The 19,818-nt window shown below is 40.7% G+C and overlaps 1 protein-coding gene across 1 annotated transcript in view; it reads left to right on the top strand.

The window, feature by feature from the left end:
• Positions 1-19,818, top strand: part of nid2a (nidogen 2a (osteonidogen)) — a 246,002-nt gene that overhangs the window by 17,691 nt on the left and 208,493 nt on the right. The window contains exon 9 of the mRNA XM_073038982.1: positions 271-414. Coding sequence (XP_072895083.1) covers positions 271-414 — 144 coding nt within the window. The remainder of the gene's footprint in view (positions 1-270; positions 415-19,818) is intronic.

The following is a 19,818-nucleotide window of genomic DNA, read 5'->3' as shown; positions in this document are numbered from 1 at the left end:
TTGTTTACCTTTTGCATAGATGCTGCCCAGTCTGCTGTGTTCCTCCCGCATTTTGTGTGTATGACTTTGATTTCCAGCATCTGCAGGTTTTCTCTTGCTTGTCTTTTTATGGATGTTGTTTGACCTTTGGTGTTTCCATCATTTCTTGGTTTTGACTCCAATGAAGGTGCTTCCATGTCTTTTAAATATGAATTTATCTGGTCTCTTAGAATTGTATATATTTTATGATATTCATTCAATTATTTTACCTTTTTCAAATATTCTGCACAGATAACTCCAGGCCCGCACGAGTAAATCCGTGTCAGGATGGAACCCACAGCTGTGATCCAAAAGCACAGTGTTACCCAGTGAATGACCACGATCACATCTGCACATGCGCACCAGGTTATGAAGGAGATGGCAAGGTTTGCACAGGTACATGAAGTAATGGAGATGCAAATAATTACAACTGCTGGAACCTGGAGGAGCTCAGTAGATAAGGTGGCGTCTGTAGTTGGAGATGGAAAATCAATGTTTTGAGTTGAGATCCTTTGTCTGTGGAACTGGCTGTCTATTTCCCTCCATAGATGCTATCTGACCTGTTGAGTTCCTTCAGATTTTTGCTATACGTGAAATAAATATAATATTGTTGTTCTACAGTACTGTGACCCTTTCTGAGCATCTTTTAGTTTTACTTCATTCTAACTGACCATTCTTGGACAAACGCTGAAAAAGGCACATTTGCATTTTGGGTCCTTGAATGCCATACAGAATAAAATAGTTCTTTGTGATGTGTAGGCGCACATTGCGAAATAATTTGGTCCCACAGATGTCAATTAAGTTAGTTGTGAAATTAACTCCTACTAAGAAAGAATAGGGAACAAGATTGGTACCTGAAGTTGTGTTACAGTAACATTGCAATATTTTATGTACATTGACGATAAATTTGGATTTTATCAATGGCGACATAACATTTCTACTCTAAGTCTTACAAATTGGGGTGGATCATGTTTCAATTAAGTTTTCCCATGTCCAAGATTATGTTCTTTTCTGTCTGTGGCTGCTTTGTGCTGTAGAAGCTTTTTTAATGGATCATAATGAGTGTCAAGCATGGGTCAATGAAAGAAATGACATGATTTTGTTTCCAACATCTGCAAAAATTCGTGGCATGTAACCTTGAAATTTTAAATGGTGAATAGAGCAAGTTTATTTTGTAGTACTCCTTGCAGTATTGACCTTGCTGTGGGCCTCTAGTCCTCTGAGACTACTGGAATAGCTTTATCCTTGCCAAAAATAAGATTCTATTTCAACATAATGGGAGGCTTAATGGATATTCCATTGTTTAAAAGCCTGTTTTGGGGTAAGAGGAGCAATGCGTTGTGTAGGAAAAGATCTGAGAAAACATCACTATCCAAGTTAATGGTTCTTTGCAGAATTTACAGCTCCTTAAAAATATTGATGGGCTTTATAGAGTTTTCTTTAAGAGGCTAAACGAGAGCTCTGCCAACTTTTGCAGCAGGCCGAGATCATCTCGCAACCAGATGTATCTGTGGCTGCAGATGTTACCTCAATGTACAGCCTGTATGCCATTTGTTCATTTCAAGTGACTGTGTGTGACCTGCCAAAGGTCAGCCCAAGGATCTGTTGGAGCATACAGCTGAAAATCAGCCATTTTCTGAGCAGAATGGATACCGTGTGTAACTTGGGTTCATGGAACTGTTATTACTAAGCCAGTTGGATTTCAAGTTCAAGTTCAAATGGATTGTCATTCAAACAAAACAATGTTGCTCTGGACCAAGCTGTACAACACAACACTGTATAACTCTCTCATATAACACATAAAGTAATATTACCACTGGTACAGTAACAGATAATATGGTGCATTTGTGACGCATTTTAAAAACGAAACAGTATAATACTACTGGGATTTCAAGCGTGATGAAACTTGGGTGGTAGCAGGGAGTTCAGTAATCTTACAGCCTGAGGAAGATGCTGTTTCCCATCCTAACAGTTAAAAGCTCTTTGTCGTTATTCTATGGTACCTTCAGCCTGATTGTGAGGGGGGCCAAAGAAATTATTGGATGGATGGGAAGGATCATTGACAATGCTAAGGGTCCTGCTGTTATGGTCCGGTCTGGAGCCCGCATTCCGGATCTTGATCCGGTCCGCTTACTCTGGACTCTGGGTCTTGTAGCCGTCCCTCCTTTCACCCTTGAGCCCAAGTAGTCACAGCTGTGGATCGTCGTGGCTTGTTTGGACTCAAGGAGGCACACCTGATGCCCATCGGCTGGCGGTGTATATAGGGGGCTCTGGGACTGAGTGGAGTTGGGGGTTGTCTTGCTTATGCTGTTCCTCCAGTTGCCCTGGCTTGTTAAAGATGAGTTCTTAGAGTAAGTCTGGCAGTCACCCTGGACCTAGTCCCTTCTTATCCCTTGCCTCTGTTGGGCAAGCCTGGCTGGACTGCTGTTGCCTGGTGGGGGACTCTGCCCCTTTCCATCCCTCGCTGCTGATGGATTGTGCCCTGTGACCTGCTCAGGCCCCCATGTTCCTACCTGGGAGTTCTGGGCCCTGCCCAGGAGTTATGTGGCCTGCCCACTGAACTCTGGGATCCTCCTGCCTTGCCTGAACTCTAAGACTCTCCCGGAATCCCAGAATCACCTTGAACGTCACGTCCCTCACGCACACCACGGTCACCACATCTTGTCTATCATTTAGTTGTTCCTGTCCTGCCCCTAGTACTTCAGTGCCTGTGTCCTGCACTTGGCTCTAGCCTCCTGTCCCCTTATGACACCTGCACAAGCAGCACTCCTGGTAAACATCTGATAGATGGAAATGAGACCCCTATGATCTCTCAGCAGTTATTGCAATCCTTTGTAGGGACCTGTGGTCAGATGGTGGGGGGGGGGGGGGTGAGGAGCCTCACTTGTTTCATTCTCCTCAGGAAGTGGAGATGCTGCTGTTCTTTCTAGACCAAAGAGGTGGTGTTGATGGTGAAATCATCCGTTATGTATACTCCCAGAAACTTGGTGCTCCTTTCCCTCTCCATGGATTTACCCAAACTTTGGGTGTAACAGGCTTAGACACATGGATGAAAGAGAAGTAGAGGGCTATGTGGGATGGAAGGCTTAGACTGACCTTACAATAGGTTAAAAGTACACATATCATATTGTTACTGATGATATGGTCTAGGTAGGAAAAGGATGAGGTCTTGAAGAGAATATAGGGAGTGAGGTGAAAGCTGAAAAGTGGGATCTCAAGGGTGGTAACCTCTGGCTTGCTGCCTAAACTACGTGCCAGTGAGGGTAAGAATAGGATGATTTGAATGTGTGGCTGAGGAAGTGTTTCAGATTTCTGGATCATTGGGATCTCTTCTGGAAAAGGGAATATACCTGTATAAAATAGGGTGGATTGAATGAGGGGAGCCAATATCCTTGTGGACAGGTTTGCTAGAGCTCTAGGGAGGGTTTAAACTAATTTGGCAGAAGGATGGAAAGTGGAGTGACAGTAGACGATGGGGCAGTTGGTATACAAGTAGCTGCAGTGTACAGTGAGACAGTGATAGGCAATTAATAAGCAAAATTGCAGACAGTGGGATGTGTTGAAGTGTTTCTTTAAACAAAGTAGTACCTTCAACCTTTGGAAAATTGAGGATAAAGTAAAAGAGAAGGACAGTGCAGGAGAGGACACAAAAAGTCTCCAAAGTAAATGAAAAGACAAAGTTTAGAAAGGGATAGGAATTTAACCTCTGCTAACATGGAGGCAAAATTGAAAAGGGTGATGAATACAGGACTGAACATATATTTGAATGCATGTAGTATGCAGAATAAGGTAGATGATCATGTAGTGCTGTTAGAAATTAGCATGTATGACATTGTGGGCATCTACATTGTGGCTGAAAGAAGATCACAGTTCGGAGCTTACTATCCATGGGTACACATTTTATCGAAAGGTTGAGTGGGCTGGGAATGTGGGGGCTGGCATGGCTCTGTAGGTACAAAAATGAAATCAAATCCTTAGAAAAAAAAGTGACATAGAATCATAGAGTGTAGAGTTGTTGTGGGTAGAGTTAAGGAATTGCAATGGCAAAAAGTTGTGTGCAAACTTCCCAACAGTAGTCAAAATGTGGGGCAAAAATAATAATGGAAGATAAAAGAAGGCAATTTTCTGATAATCTTGGTGATTTCACCTTCCAAGTAGACTGGGAAAATTGGGTTGGTGCTGGATCCTAAGAGAAGGAGTTTGTAGAATGCCTAGAAATTGGCTTTTTAGAGCAGCTTGTGATTGAGCCCATGAGTGAAAAGGCAATTCTGAATTTGGGTCTTGTGTATTTCACCAGATTTGTTTAGGGATCTAAGATAAAGGAACCCTTAGGAGGCAGTGATCCAAATGTGATGGAATTTGTCCTGCAATTTGAGAAGGAGAGGCTAAAACTGGATGTGTCAGTATTATGTTGAGTAAGTATGATTGTGTAACCAGAGGCATGGGAGAGGAGCTGGCCAAAGTTGATTTGAAGTGGACATTAGCGGGGATGACAAAGAACAGTAATGGCTGGAGTTGCTGGGAGCAATTCAGAAAGTGCAGGATAGCTATATCACAAAGAAGTGTTCTAAAGAGAGGATGAGGAATCTATTCACAAGCAAGAGAAAATCTGCAGAGGCTATGTTATGAGGAAACCATGGCTGACAAAGGAAGTCTAAAAGGAAGTCTTGATGAAGGGTCTCGGCCTGAAACGTCGACAGTGCTTCTCCTTATAGATGCTGCCTGGCCTGCTGTGTTCCACCAGAATTTTGTGTGTGTTGTTTGAATTGAATTGAGCCGAGTTGACTTTATTACTTCCTTCATATACATGAGTAAAATTCTTCACATGGCATCTCCCTCTAAATAAGCGATGTTCAATTTATACTACATGTGCCTTGCATGTTACACGCTTGGGTGATCATGGCTCTCCACATCGAACGATCCCTCACAGCGTCAATGATACCTCGCACATCTAGATTTGCTAGTTCTTTCACAGTGTCCATATATTTTCTTCTTTGCCTTCCTCTTCCACGTTTCCCAGGCATACGGCCTTGAAATATAAGGCATTCTATTTCTCTATTTCTGATGACATGGCCCAGGAAATTAAGTTTCCTCTCATTTAATGTTCTCATTAAGGATATTTTTGTATGGGCACATTGGAGTACTGTCTCATTAGTTACCCTATCTCTATATATTTTCAGTATTCTTCTAAGAAACCACATTTCTGTTGCTTCTAAGTTTCTTTGGAGTTCTGGTGTTATAGTCCCTGTTTCGGAAGCATACAGCAAGATTGACCAGATGCAACATTTTAGTCGTCTAAGCCTTGTTGTCATAGAAATGTGTCTGCTGGTAAAAATGGGTTTCAGTTTTTGGAAGTTGGTTTTGGCAATGGCAATTCTTCTTTTTATTTCTACTTTACTTCTAGCATCTTGTGATATAAAGCTACCAAGGTAATTAAAGCTGGTCTTTTGTTCAATCTCTTGGTTACCAATGTACAGTTAGCAGTTGGGAGTATCCTGCTGTTTTGATACTACCATGCATTTGGTTTTTTTACAGTTGATGGTTAGACCAAAATTTGTACTTGTTTGTACTACTTTGTCTAGGAGGATTTGTAGATCTTCTCCAGCAATTGTTATTAGGGTGGTATCGTCTGCATATCTTATATTGTTGATGTTAACACCTCCAATTTTTATCCCATCTAGATCTTCTATTTCTCTGAGAATCATTTCGCTATAGATATTAAATAATTCCAGTGAGGCAACGCATCCCTGTCTCACTCCTCTTTGAATTTTAGTCCAAATGTTTATATTATCATCAATTTTTACTGCCACCATTTGATTCCAATATAAATTTTGAAGCAGTTGTTGGTCCCTTCCACCAATGTTTAGTTTAGTGAGAATTTGAAATAATTTTTCATGTTGCACTTTGCCGAATGCTTTAGTGAAATCAATAAAACTTAAAAGACATCATTTTGATATTCAATTGCCCTTTCTGAAAGCATTCGTAGTACGAAAATTGCGTTCCTAGTTCCTCTATCCTCAATAAACCCATATTGTAGTTTAGAAGTTTCTGGCCTTGTTTTTAATTCGACTCAGAACAATTCTTAACAAAATCTTTATTACGTGACTCATGAGACAGATTGTTCTATAATTTTCGCAGTCCATAATTCCAGGAATGTTTGGCAGAGTTATAAATACTGATTTCAAGAGATCGTCAGGCAATACACCAGACTTGTATATACCATTAAACAGTTCAAAATGAATATCTATGTCCAGATCTTCTAGGACTTGTATCATTTTCCACTGAAATTTCATCAGGTCCAGTGGCTTTACCATGTTTCATGCTTTTCATTGCTTTAGTTATTTCTTCTTTGGTAATAGGTGGGCCAGAATTACAATTTATACTAATTTGTGATAAATAGTATGTACAACAGGATAGTCAATATAACATAGAAATACAATTGTAACACAATGAATTAATCAGTCTGATTGCGTGGTGGAAGAAGTTGTCCCAGAGAGTGTTGGTTCTGGCTTTTATGCTACGGTACAATTTCCTGGATAGTAGAGCTGAAACAGTTTGTGGTTGGGGTGACTCAGGTCTCCAATGATCCTTTGGGCCCTTTTCTCTCACCTGTCTTTGTAAATGTCCTGAATAGCAGGAAGTTCACATCTACAGATGCGCTGGGCTGTCCGCACCACTCTCTGCAGAGTCCTGCGATTGAGGAAGGTACAGTTCCCATACCAGGCAGTGATGCAGCCAGTCAAGATGCTCTCAGTTGTGCCCCTGTAGAAAGTTCTTGGCATTTGGGGAGACATACCAAACTTCTTCAACTGTCTCAGGTAAAGAGTGCTGTTGTGCTTTTTTCACCACACAGCCAATATGTACAGACCACATGAGATCTTCGGTGATGTATATGCTGAGGAACTTAGAACTGTTCACCCTCAAACCCAGATCCATTGATGTCAATAGGGGTTAGCCTGTCTCCATTCTTTCTGTAGTCCACAACCAGCTCATTCGTTTTTGCAACATTGAGGGAGAGGTTACTTTCTTGACAACAATTAGTGTGAAGATAGAGGATTGGGAAGCTTTAAAAAAAAATGAACAGAAGACAACTTAAAAAAAGCAATAAAGAGAGAAAAAGTGAAACATGAAATTAAGTTGGCCGATAATATACTAATAGTTTATTTTACGTTTGTAGATATATAAAGAGTAAGGTGTTGTAAGAGAAAATAAATCAGCCATCTTGCAATGATGGAGCAGAATCATTGGGCTGAATGGCCTTATTCTTTTATGTCTTGTGGTCTTATGACAGTTGGAGTTCTCAGATGTATATGAGGCTGGTTTGCTTGCTTTAGAATGTCTAATTGAAACACAATTGGACTGCCCAGCTCTAGTACTACTTGATTGACAACAAATCATGCTTTGGCATATCCCACATGCTATTGCGTTATTCTTGAGACCAATCATCCTTGTTTTTCATTTGTGTTGTCTTGCTGAGGCCAATCCACAGGGAAGATAAGATTACTACTGTTACGAACCCCGTAACTGGATCACTTACCAGCAAAGATAGAGACGTCCGTTGAAGTCTGATGATACTATTTTTAACAGTATTTATTAGTAAAAATACAGAAAAATAATATCAATGCAAACATACAGATAATATACGTCATCAATACTAAATCTAAAAGTGCGGGTATAATAATAATCAATAAGAAATAAGCTCTATCGTTGTCTAGGGGATAATGAATTGTCCGATGGAAATATAAAGTTCGCTGCAGTTCACACAGGCTGCCGTCGTTTGTTTGTCGCTGTGTTGCAATTGTTGGAGAGAGAGAGAGAGAAATAGAAGAATGGGAACAGTTACCGCTAAGTGTTTTGTCAACCTTCCTTTATGATTTCAATCCGTTGGTGTCTCGTTGCTGTGGCCGTTCAAGTATGACCTCTCCTTTAGCTAAACCATTCTTCCGTGATGAGCCCGCTACCCTGGCAAGGGAGGACACACACGAGCTCTCACCGGCTTTTGCTATAAAACGCTGTCACTGGAATTCTAGCGTTTCTCCTGGTGTGTCTAAGGGGTGTTCCCCAGACCCGTCTTTTATCCTCATTCACGGGGTCTCAGATGTCAATCAGGTTGGGATGATGCAATCCTTCAACCAGACCACTCTGGTTGTCCCCTGAGGGGTTTCAATGAATAGTACAGTACTCAATACACAATTCCTTCTCCAAGAGACAATAGCAGTAATCAGTGGTTCCGGTCCGCTTATGTCAGGAGACATTCCACCTGGTTGTGTATTCTGCGTCTCTCTCTCTCTCTCTCTCTCATTTCCTGACATGCTGTTTATCTCTCTCGTTTCCTGGGTCTCAGACCCAAAATGATAGCGATCTTGCGATTCTCAAAAAAGAGGGGGCGACTTTTCACCCTTCGGCCCCTCAGAGTTGCTCCACATTCGTAACACTACTAACACCTGACATGAACCATTAAAGAGTTGCTTATCTTGTGTAAAGTGGGATCTGTGGTTTGGCCAATCTGTAAGTGTTTCAACCGTCATCCCTTCACTTGTGTAGCATTGCTATATTTGGAGCATCAAACTGCTGTTGCTTAATTTGTTGAAATATTATGTTATAATATTTCAATAAATGAAGCTGAAGTTCTTTCAGATGCTCTTGCATTTTTGTTTGTAGTATTGGAAATTTGCCAGAAAAATGAGTACATCACTAGCACCTAGGCAGTGATCGAAGGCCTAAACTGGAGTCTGCCAGTATTTTGCCAACAGCTGCATTCCTGATGTAACTAACCCCCTGCCAACTCGTGCAATTCTAACATAGAGCCTCAGCAAACAAAAATCAGCCTGGTTTTCATTAGTTGTCCCTTTCCCTAAAACAATCATTTTTCATATGTTTCTGCTCATACATCTGGCCATAATCTGGGGCCACATTTGCAATGGAGGGCTTCTTTTCCAATACCATGCCAACACTTTGTAAGGCCTTTGCATCGGGGGTGTCTTATTGCATTTACAACTAAGCCAAAATTGTTATTTTCACAAGAGCCAACAGAAGAAAATTGCATAAACACAGGACTTAACTTTTACTGAAATATTGGAAGCAATGTGGTCTTGGAAGAGAAGATTTGTCTGATGATCAATCGCACCAATTCTGAGGTGCTGTCATCTCATGTGAATTTCTAAAGTGTTTGAGGTTGTATCTGTACTTGAAGGAAACCTTTAAAGTCTCAGGTGAGCAGCTGATTCTCGACAAACTAGAATGTCTAGACAGACAGCACCTGAGCATCCTAATCACTGCTCAACCTGCAGCTGCTTATAGTTTGTTTGCACACAGTGGTTCATTAATTTCTTGAAATTTAAAACTGGCCACTAGTGTATTGGTCTGAGGAAATCCAATGCTCAAAGCGCTTTAAGCAGGTGGTGTTGTGCAATAAAAATGGAGAACTGGTCTTTCAGCCAACATTGAATCTTGAACTTCAGCTCCACTCTTGAAGTTTAGCACTCAGTTACACCAATGCAAGGCTCTCCAAACATTCGTACAGATTCCATTCATTATATATGACCTTAAATGACGCACTTTGATCAGCTGTGATCAGCCTGTGGGATGCATCACTGTTGAGCTGAATCTCTTGTTAACTAACTAACGCATGCCATAGTTGTTACTGACCAGCCCCTAGTGCAAATTTGAATATCACATCAACAATTACTGTTTTACTCCAGGATTGTTAACTAACTAAATTACTTTGCTGAGAATTCTCACTGAATCCCCATCAGAGCCTCTTGGCGTCGGAGTAACAGTATTACTGAATGATTCACACTGTGTGAATCATTCAGTAATACTGTTACTCCGATGCCAAGAAGTTTTGAAGCATATTGTTGCCCTTTCCTTGTCTCCATGGGTCTAAACATCATTGGTCACAATTGCTCTGGCCAGGTGTCCTTCCTAAGAAGTCCCTGAAAGAAATGGGGTGCAAAGACAGGGTCTGGAATCTAGATAGAAGATTATTGCTAGATGCCACCCTTTTCTCATTGAGAGTCCTGTCCATCATCCCAGCTACATTATACATTCTGGGAACAAGTCATACTTGGACAGGGATATGAGCTGAGAAAGTAAATGATATTGAATGTTGCAAATCTGAAATGGTAAATTCTGTAAAGATTAGCAAGAATCTCTGGAGAGAGAACAGTTAGTGCTTTTAATCTAAGGAAAAGTCACTAACCTGAAGCATTAGCTTTTTCTATGCATAGAAGGATGTAAAGTAAGCTGTTCATTCTATTTTGATGGGAAAATTCATGTTAAAAAGCTATATCAACTAGTTTGTATTCTTCTAAATTTTTAAACAGTTGAAATACTTGGACCAGAGCCATGACTGCTTTGTGGTTTCATGCTGTTGTTAGCTAGAAAATGTTTACATCCTGTAAGTTTTTAATTGTTCAGTATAGACTGTATACAAAATGTTGGAGGAACTCAGCAGGCCGGGCAGCATCTATGGAAAGGAGCAAACGGTCGCCTTTTGCTGCCTGGCCTGCTGATCTCCTCCAGCATTTTGTGTGTTTCTTGGAATTTCCAGCATCGGCAGATTTTCTCCTGTTTGTGAGACTGTTTGCAAGACATGATTGTCACTATACCCCTGCACATATGACAATAATAAACCAATTTACCAATTTTCTCCATTAGCCTTTTAACTATGATAAGATTTTCACTTGCCTCAGATGTTGATGAGTGTGCTGGTGGTGATTCCCAAGGCTGTGGTGAAAATACTGTTTGCATCAACGTTCCTGGATCTGTGAGTGCAAGTAAGGCTATGCAATCCCAGAGGGTGGAAACACATTTGTCCTAAAGTGTTGTTAGAATTTTTCTGACTGAAAATTAATAAACAACAAATTTTGTAATCAAATTATTTATGTGGTGAATCCAATATAATTTAGAAGCGCATCCTAATCCCAGAGAAACTTTGACAAAATTGAATAATATTTTCCTCTGGATCATTACAATTTCTTTGAAAATTGTGTGTAAATGTTAGCCACTTCTAACAGATTGTACTATTGAGGTCTGATTTGAAGATTCCTCTTGCTTTGTGGTTTAGAAAAAGAAGCAGTTTTCACCAATTTTAAAGCTTGTTAAACTGAAATCATTGAAAGACTTGCTGAGTAATGAACAAATGAGCATTTAACTCCAGGGTAGGCCTAGATGATGATCTGAGATGACTAGGATTTGAGAGCAGCACGTCTGCCGCAATTGAAAAGACAAACTAGAATTGTTAACTTTCCAGGATTAAAGGTGAGATGTCTGAACAATGGTGTGTGTGCAAGTTTGAAGGGTAACTAAATGATGGCATCTTAATCTTGTTTTCTTTGACCGTTTATTTATTAGTTATAAAGGTATTGGTGATACTGAGGATGTGGGAAAAGATAGTTTCACTGAAGGAGAGCTCGGAGTTTTAAGATCATGTGATGAATTTTCAGAAATATTCCCAACTGGATGGGGTCTGCATTGCTCTAGAGTACAACTGTGGTCCCCCTTATCCAATCAGCAGGAGAAGAAAATAGAGCAGGATCTGGAACAAGGCTGTACTCTGGTGTATGCCATACACCAACTACCTCAAGCAATGAAAGTACCAGAATAAAATCAGCTAACTGAATATTATTTCTTATTTCCTTATAACAATGGAGGAGGCTATTTGTTCCATTGAGTCTATGCTGTTCCTTGTAGTATTTCCATCAGCTCTCTTTTCCCCACCTACGCTCCTGTTGCCAATTCTCCTATCAAACCTCCACCTTCCCCCCTCAATAACCTGGCTGTTCTCTCTTGCATTTAAGATGTGGAGGAAGCTGGTACTGCCACAGTCACAGGAACAATATACAGGTTTCAAACAGGTAACACCTGAGCACTGGGTTGCTGGAGCTGTTGTTAAGGTGAATTTGGGTGCAGTGTGGGCTTGGGGAAGATGTAGAGAGGCTGCTGAGAGCCACAGATAAGGTAAGTGAATGGACCTGGACAGAGGAGATGTAATATAATCGGGAAAATGTGATGTCATCTACTTTGGTAGAAAAATTCCAAATGTAGAATGCTTTGAAACGGTGAGACACTGAAAGTGATGGTTCTGATTGTTCTTTCAATGCAAATCACTGGAAGTTTATTGATACAACATGCAGTTACTATGTGGTATATATTTTGTAACTTCAAAAGATCTGACTCCAACTTCATCTGTTTACTTTAAGTAAGGCATGGACATATCACGAAGTACCGTCGTGATATATGCAATTCATGTATTTTTACATATAACCATGATGAATAATGTAAACAATAAAGAATGGTTAATCAAACTATACATTTACAAGATTACTAAAATGTTACTGAAATACTGAACACTCAACACTTCTCCTTGCTTAGCTATAAACTCCAACTCAATGTAGAATGCATCCCAGCTATATACCCAGTATACTATATAATGCAACTACCATACCATCATCCACAGCATAGTCAATTTTTAAATTGTCCCATTCACGCTTAAAGATTTAATTGCTGTGGAAGCTTTCTTATTCTTGTGGGATAACATCTTCCCTGAAAAGTGGGATTTCTGTTTTGCAGCTGAGGCCTGTGGCTTTGAAAGCAACCTCAGGTTCATTACTAATACCTCCACATTATCCTCAGCTACATCTTCCTGAACCCTTGGACGTAGTCCATCTAGTCCAGGTGACTTAACTAACTTCAGACCTTTCAGCTTCCCAGCCACTTTCTCCCTGGTAATAACAACTGCACTGACTTCTGCCCTTAACACCCTTGAACATCTGGCATTCTACTAGTGTCTTCCACAGTGAAGACTACTGCAAAATACTTATTCAGTTCTTCTGCCCTTTCTTCTCCCCCATTACTACCTCTGCAGGATCATTTTCTATCAGTCCAATATCTCCTTGCCTCTTTTACTTTTCATATATCTGAAAAATCTTTTGGTATCTTTGATATTATTGGCTAGCTTACCTTCATAATTCATCTTTTTGCTCTTTATGGCTTTTTTAGTTACCTTTTGGTTTTAAAAATCTTCCCAATTCTCTAACTTCACACTAATCTTTGCTCTATTATGTGTCCTCTCTTTTGCTTTTATGTTGGCTTTGACTTTTCTTGTCGCCCAAGGTTGTGTCATTTTGCTTTTGGAATGCTACTTTTATTTTGGATGTAATGATCCGGTGCATTCTGAATTGCTCCCAGAAACTTCAGCAAATTGCTGTTCTGCCATCATCCCTGCAAGTGTCCCCTTCCAATCAACTTTGGCCAGCTCACCTCTCTTGCCCCTATAACGTCCTGTACTCTATTGTAATACTGAAACATCTGACTTTAGCTTCTCCCTCTCAAATTGCAGGATGAATTCTATCATATTATGATCACTGCTTCCTAAGGGTTCCTTTACCTTAGGCTCCCTAAGCAAATTTCTATTTACTGGCTTTAGTTAGTTTTTTTTATTCTTTGAAATACCATTCAAACTCATTTTGTGGAATAACTGAAACAGCTGAGCCAGGGTCCAATTCCATTTTAATTAACCGCCCCTTGTTTCTGGCGAAAGCCATATTGCTTGTCTATTGTTAATTTCCACATTGTAGATCTCAAGGTTAGGCAGTCCAGTGTCACATGAGGTAAGAGCCTTTGCTGGAGAGGACTTGGAGCTGATTCAAAGCAGCAGATCCAGGGTGAAGCAGAGTTGAGACTGAGGGGCCCGTGTTGGAGATTGAGGCACAAGCCAATGTCTGACCGATTGAAGCACTGTGCCAGATTGGAAAGATCAGGTACAAGTCAAATCTAGACAGCGGCTCCCAGGTCCAAGAATGTATCGAAGTGACGGGGCCCAGGTCCAAGAATGTATCGAAGTGACGGGGCCCAGGTCCAAGAGCAAGAGACGATCCACTGTTTGGCTGATTTAAATGCAGGACCAAGTTGAAAATGTCAACGTGTTGGGGCTGAGGGCAAGGGATTGGCCAGTGTTCAGCTTGCTATTCCATGATGTTTACTCTTCTCTGCACTGAACTGAGGCTGTGACCTGCAACTAACAGGTTCCTGGATCGGCTGTGGCCGGCTTCATGGTTGTGGACTCACTTTCGTGAACTTCAGTTCTGAATGTTATGTGCTTACTTTTATTGTTTTTTATTTTTGATTTGGTTTTTTTTTCTGGACATTGGGTGTATGACTGTCTTCATATTTTTTAATGGGTTCTATTGGGTTTGTTTGTTTTGTGGCTGCCTATAGGGAGACAAATTACAAAGTTGCATATATTACGCACACTTTGATAATAGATGTACTTTGAACTTTGGTAGATTAAGAGATCACGTTTCCATGGATATGATCTTTTAAGAACCAAAATATCATGGTCTCAAACTAGGGACAAGAGAAAATCTGATGGAGGGGAAACAACTGAACTGAAAATAGCTTTTGTTAACTTTTATCAGCAGGAACTCCCTGGTGGCAAGCTGAATGACCTGTCTGATCACTCAGTTGCTGCAGGGAGACATTTGTTGGCTTTGTGAGTAAGCTTGATTTTATTTGTGTCTCCAGGACAAAATGTTGAATCCTAGCTGTTCTAACATATCCCGTTCTGCATACATTTTAGTCTTTGCCCATTCTCCTAGTCTGTCCGAATCCTTCTGCAGACACCCTGCTTCCTCAGCCCTACCTGCCCCTCCACCAAAATTTTCAGACACGGACGTGAAATAGGGCTGCCACTACATCCAAAGTTAGTTCCATTGCACTTAGATTTATTGTTCTTTTTTAAACTTGCTTCCTGTTTCACAATGCTTTTGTCTGGCCCTCCTTGGATTCAACAACAGAGGCACGGAGCATAAGAGAAAATAAACAGTGTTGGTCACTGCTGAATATTACGTTCACTTCTGGATGCTGGACTTGAGGGAAGATGTAAAGTTTCTGGAGAGGGAGGAAAAACAGTTATTAAAATGATTATGGAGACGAGTATTATAGGTTTTTGGATAAATAGGAGCAACTGGGGTGGTACTCTTTGGCAAAGAGAAAATTGAAAGGGAATGTAATAAAGGTATTTAAAATAGCAAAGGACATGTATGGAGCAAACCTCAAAATGATGGAAGGGGTCAAGAACTGGGAAACAGAATGATGTTGATTGGCAAAATGACAGGAGGCAACACAGTGCCAGGGGTATACTGCCAAAGATAATTGCAAGGGCAGACTCAACTCTAACATTCACAAAGTATCTGTAAGAGTTACTAAGTGTCTGAAATGGGGAAAACAAAATACTAGAGCTCTGGGCAGCGAATGAGGGAATGCGTCTAGGTGGATTATTATTATCAAAGGCCAACATGAATTCCTCCTCAAACCATCCTGTGATTCTGGAATACATTATTTCTGAGTTCCAACTGGCCTACACAGCCTTACCTCACTGGCTGTGCTCTTGGTGATTAACTCTCAATTGGCTAGTGTCTTTGGACTTCTGATGAGATTGGAAAGATGATATATACAAAACAGATTTGTTTAATCTGCTCTTTTCATAACAGTTGAAAATATTGAATGTGTTTATTTATCTTCTGCACTTTTATTTGCATTAGTGTTGTAAAGTTCTGAGAAATGGATTTGCTTCTGACTTTGCAGTCTGCCAATAGTTGATATGTGACTTTGAGTAGACTGGTGGGTTATATCTTGAAACAATTAATTGGACCTTCTAAATCAAACATTTATTCTGTTTAGCTCCAGGAGTGACTCCTGAGAATTTGATGTTTGCTGATTGTGGTCATGTGGTAGGAGTAGAGCAATGAATTTGTTAATTATATTTAGTGTTACTACTTTGGAAAGGATTTTGTACATGTTATGTCTGGTGAGCTGATTTAAAGTTACTGTTAAGATCCTAGAGAAGTGGGTTCTTTGTAAGTCAACAGCTCCTTCTCAAGCTGGGCAGGAAAATGGCAAGTGATGTTTACTCTGGGCAAGTGTGAAGTATGGCACCTTGGGATGACAAAAGTAATAGAAAATTATATAATAAGTTATACATTAAATACCAAGGCACCTTGGAGTATTGATGTATAGAACCATCTTTCTGTAGATCCCTGAAGGTGGCAACACTAGATAAGGTCATAAAGAAGGCATATGATATTTTTGCCTTTATCAAGAGTTGCAGCATAACTGTTGGGAAGTCATGTTGCAACTGTATAAAACTTTGGTTATCATGTCCAGTACGAGGAGTTGATCGGGATCTTGCCTGGTTTATAAAGTATTAGCGATATGGAAGAGCAGGGCAGACTGAAGCACCGGAGGCTGAGGAGCGACTTCCTTAGAAACATATAAGATGATGAGCAGATGATAGTTTTTCTTTTCTCAGGGTGGAAATGTGAAATACTAGAGGGTGTAGATTTAAAGTGAGAGGGTCAAAGATTAAAAGAAACTTGAGACAAGTTTTTTTTACTTGGGGTGGTAGATGCTTAGAGTGAGCTATCAGGACAGCTGGTGACAGCAACAGGATAGCAACATTTTAGAGGCATTTTGACAAGCGCGTGAACAGGCAGGAGATGGAGAAACCACATACAGATTGGACAATTGCTTTAAGGGACACCTGCATTTACTTTTCCAGCAGTCTCCTTTGCCTTCCATTTTAATGTACAATCCTACTCCACCCTGACTGCTTTAACTGTGGCCTCCTGCACTGTTACAACATCGTCCAATGGAAGCTTAATTAATACCAGTTTATTTTCTGTCTGGGCTTATTGTGGCCTGCAAGCCTCAATACTGAATTCTCCAACTTAGAATAACTTGCATTTTCTGTTTGCTTTGAACAGGCCTTTTGTGCTTGCTGTTCCTGTACCTCCCTCCCCTCCCCCACCCCACCTTTTGTCAGATGTATGTTCTGGCCTGTTCAATGTGTTCCAGTCAACCAGATAATACAGCTTCACCCAAACTTCACAATATCTGCAACACATTATACAGACAAAGCAACTTAACTGTCCTTTCAATGGCTGTCCATCATTTCCCTGTCACTCGCCCTCCCTTTGATCCACCTGTTATGTTTGCTCTTGATGAAAGACAAACTTTTCATGGGTTTTCAAACACTAACACATTTATTAACAATCATACCTTCAAGCTCCACATACTAATTTGTGCTCCCAGTTCACCCCAATGTCACCTCCAGTTCCTAGTGAATCTCCTGCATTGCACACTGGGATTGAAGTTCTTTATTATGTACATTCAAAATAACACATCTTCTCCCTTCAAGGAGAAACAAACACAATACCATGTCCCCATAAACCTGCAAGAAACAATAATGCTTTCCATCGAAGATATTTACATTAATGTCAATTGTATTTGGATTTCCAACACAGATAATTACATTAACTTCAATTGTAATAAGAAAATACAGGACCAGCACCCCCCCCCCCCCATTCACTCTTTCACTCTCAGTCCATCTCTGTGGTTTAATAATCCTTTTTGGTCTGCTATACATTTACACAAGTGTATTGCTTGTATTAGGTGCATTAATATCAGTGTCCTTTTGAGAACTCTGATCTACGGTATGTGTTCATTCCTTTCACATGCTTCTTGATAGGTCTCATCTGTTTGTCTCTGTTCTTGCCGTGTGACCATAATTCGCTCCATGTGCCTTATCGTGGAGTCCTGGACTACATCCATGTGATCACTGAGTCTTTACACAAGTTCAAACTGTGTTTGTCTCAATTCAGAGCTCTTTCTGTTGGCTGCATTTCATATTATCTCTTCATGTTGCCTTGTGTTTATCTGCTGCACCTTATGGACAACGTGTTCTTCACACTTTACTTTTTATTTTCCATTTCAACTTTGGAGAGGATCATGGAGATGTTTTTGATTTCTAGTCTTTAACTGGAAGTTGATATGAGACCGATTTTTGAACCACAGCTACACAATGTGGAAGCGAGACTGATGACTTCTTCATCATGATCACTCTGTTCCACACTGGTATCCTGACTGCCATGGGGGTGTAGCTGGTACAGATGTCTATGGAAGGTGGAGTTCCTGTGCTTCTCTTGTATAATCTCTCTGGAGATCTCGTAGATGCTGTTATGAGCTTCTAGTTATATCGGGCAAGCATCTGAGCCCCTCAAAGACATCTGTTTACTCTTTACTGAGTGTTGCCTGGTCATCTTTGGTCTGTGAGGCACCATGAAAACTCTTTTCACCATGAGGTCAGACCTAACATTGGCTGTACTCACTTTTCACCAAGCAGTAGCCGTGCCTTTGGGTGCCGCCTCTGGTGCTTGAAGGTCACTATACTGGAATGTTCACCCCGGTATAGCTTCACTGGGTAGATCTTGTATTCATCCATGGATAACAAATCTGCCTGAGCTCCAGTGTCAAGTTTGAATGGAATTTCTATCTTATTCACAGCCATTGGAATGATCGATTCTGTTTTACCGGCACCGGCAGTCTGCGGAGAATCTATGAAGATTTCCTCAGCAACTGTGTGCACCTTTCTCTCGGTAGCTCTAGCTTTGCAGTACCTTGCAAAATGTTTCTTCTTACCACAATTATTACTGGACATTCCATAAGCAGGACATGTCTTTGGATGTGCTACCTCCAGATTTGCTGTTCGAGCCCATCTCTTTGGTTTGCGGTTGCTTTGCAATACACTTTGTGATCTGCCCCTCTGTTTTCACAGCGTGCATTGTTGTTTCCACCCTGTGCAGCTCTTTAGCTTGCATTCGTGTGGTCTCCTCTTCCCTACACATATCCACTGCTTGTTTCAGCATCAAATCTTCACAGAGCAATCTTTTTCTAGCCCATTATCTCGGGTTCTGCAGACTATTCTGTCTTTAACTAGTGAGTCTCTCAAATCTCCAAACTCTCAGGACTTTCTCAGTGTGAGAAGCTCACCTCAGCTGAGGTGAACGGCTCACCTTGTTTCTGTTCACAGGAAAACAACATGCTTTCAAACAAGATGTTTATACTCCTCAAATTTGGGACAAAATACTCCTCAAATTTTGTCATCAGAGTGTCCAATTTTAAGTCTGTCTCATCAATTTGAAAGCTGTGGTAGATGTCCAATGCACCTTCAGCGATTACGTGTAGAAAGACAGACACTTACAATTCTTTCCTCCACCTTGCCAGCTCTGTTCAGCCGCTGAATATATATTGAATCACTGTTTGAGGCATTTCCAGTTATCGGCTAGATTGCCCATAAATTGCATAGCTGCGGGAGGACTTGGATTATCCATTGAGGGGACATTTAGGTTCTCACCTCAATCTCTTGATGAACTTCAAAACAGTGTGCTGTCTTGCCACTGTGTCGGAACCTAGCACCTTTTTCTTAGTCACTCACGGTACTATTATGCTTTGTGTACAGACCTCACGCCAGCTTCTGACACCATGTTATGTTTGTTCTTGATAAAAGACAAACTTTGAATCGGTTTTCAAATGCTAGGACATTATATTAACAATCATGGCTTCAAGCCCCACACTTAAGCACTACTCCCAATGGCAACTTTCGGTTTCCTGTGAACCACCGGCATTGCACACATAATAACACACCACCCACTGCCACACCCACCTGTTCTGTTACTTAGACAAATTTGAGCAACACACACAATGCTGGAGGAGTATATATGGAGGGGAATAAACGGATGATATTTCAAATCGGGAGCCTCTGTCAGGACCCAAAACATCGACTATTTATTCTTGGATGGTGTCTGACTTGCTGAGTTCCTCCAGAATTTTTTGTGTGTTGTTCAAGATTTCCAGCATCTGCAGAATCTCTTGTGTCTTAGACAATTTGTTTCTTTCAAGCTCAGTTCTGCCGAAGTGTCTTTGACCTGAAGCATTAACTGTTTGAGGAACAAAATGAGT

Source organism: Hemitrygon akajei, chromosome 3 (assembly GCF_048418815.1).
Source record: "Hemitrygon akajei chromosome 3, sHemAka1.3, whole genome shotgun sequence".
Taxonomy (NCBI): domain Eukaryota; kingdom Metazoa; phylum Chordata; class Chondrichthyes; order Myliobatiformes; family Dasyatidae; genus Hemitrygon; species Hemitrygon akajei.
This window is presented reverse-complemented; position numbering and strand designations above follow the sequence as displayed.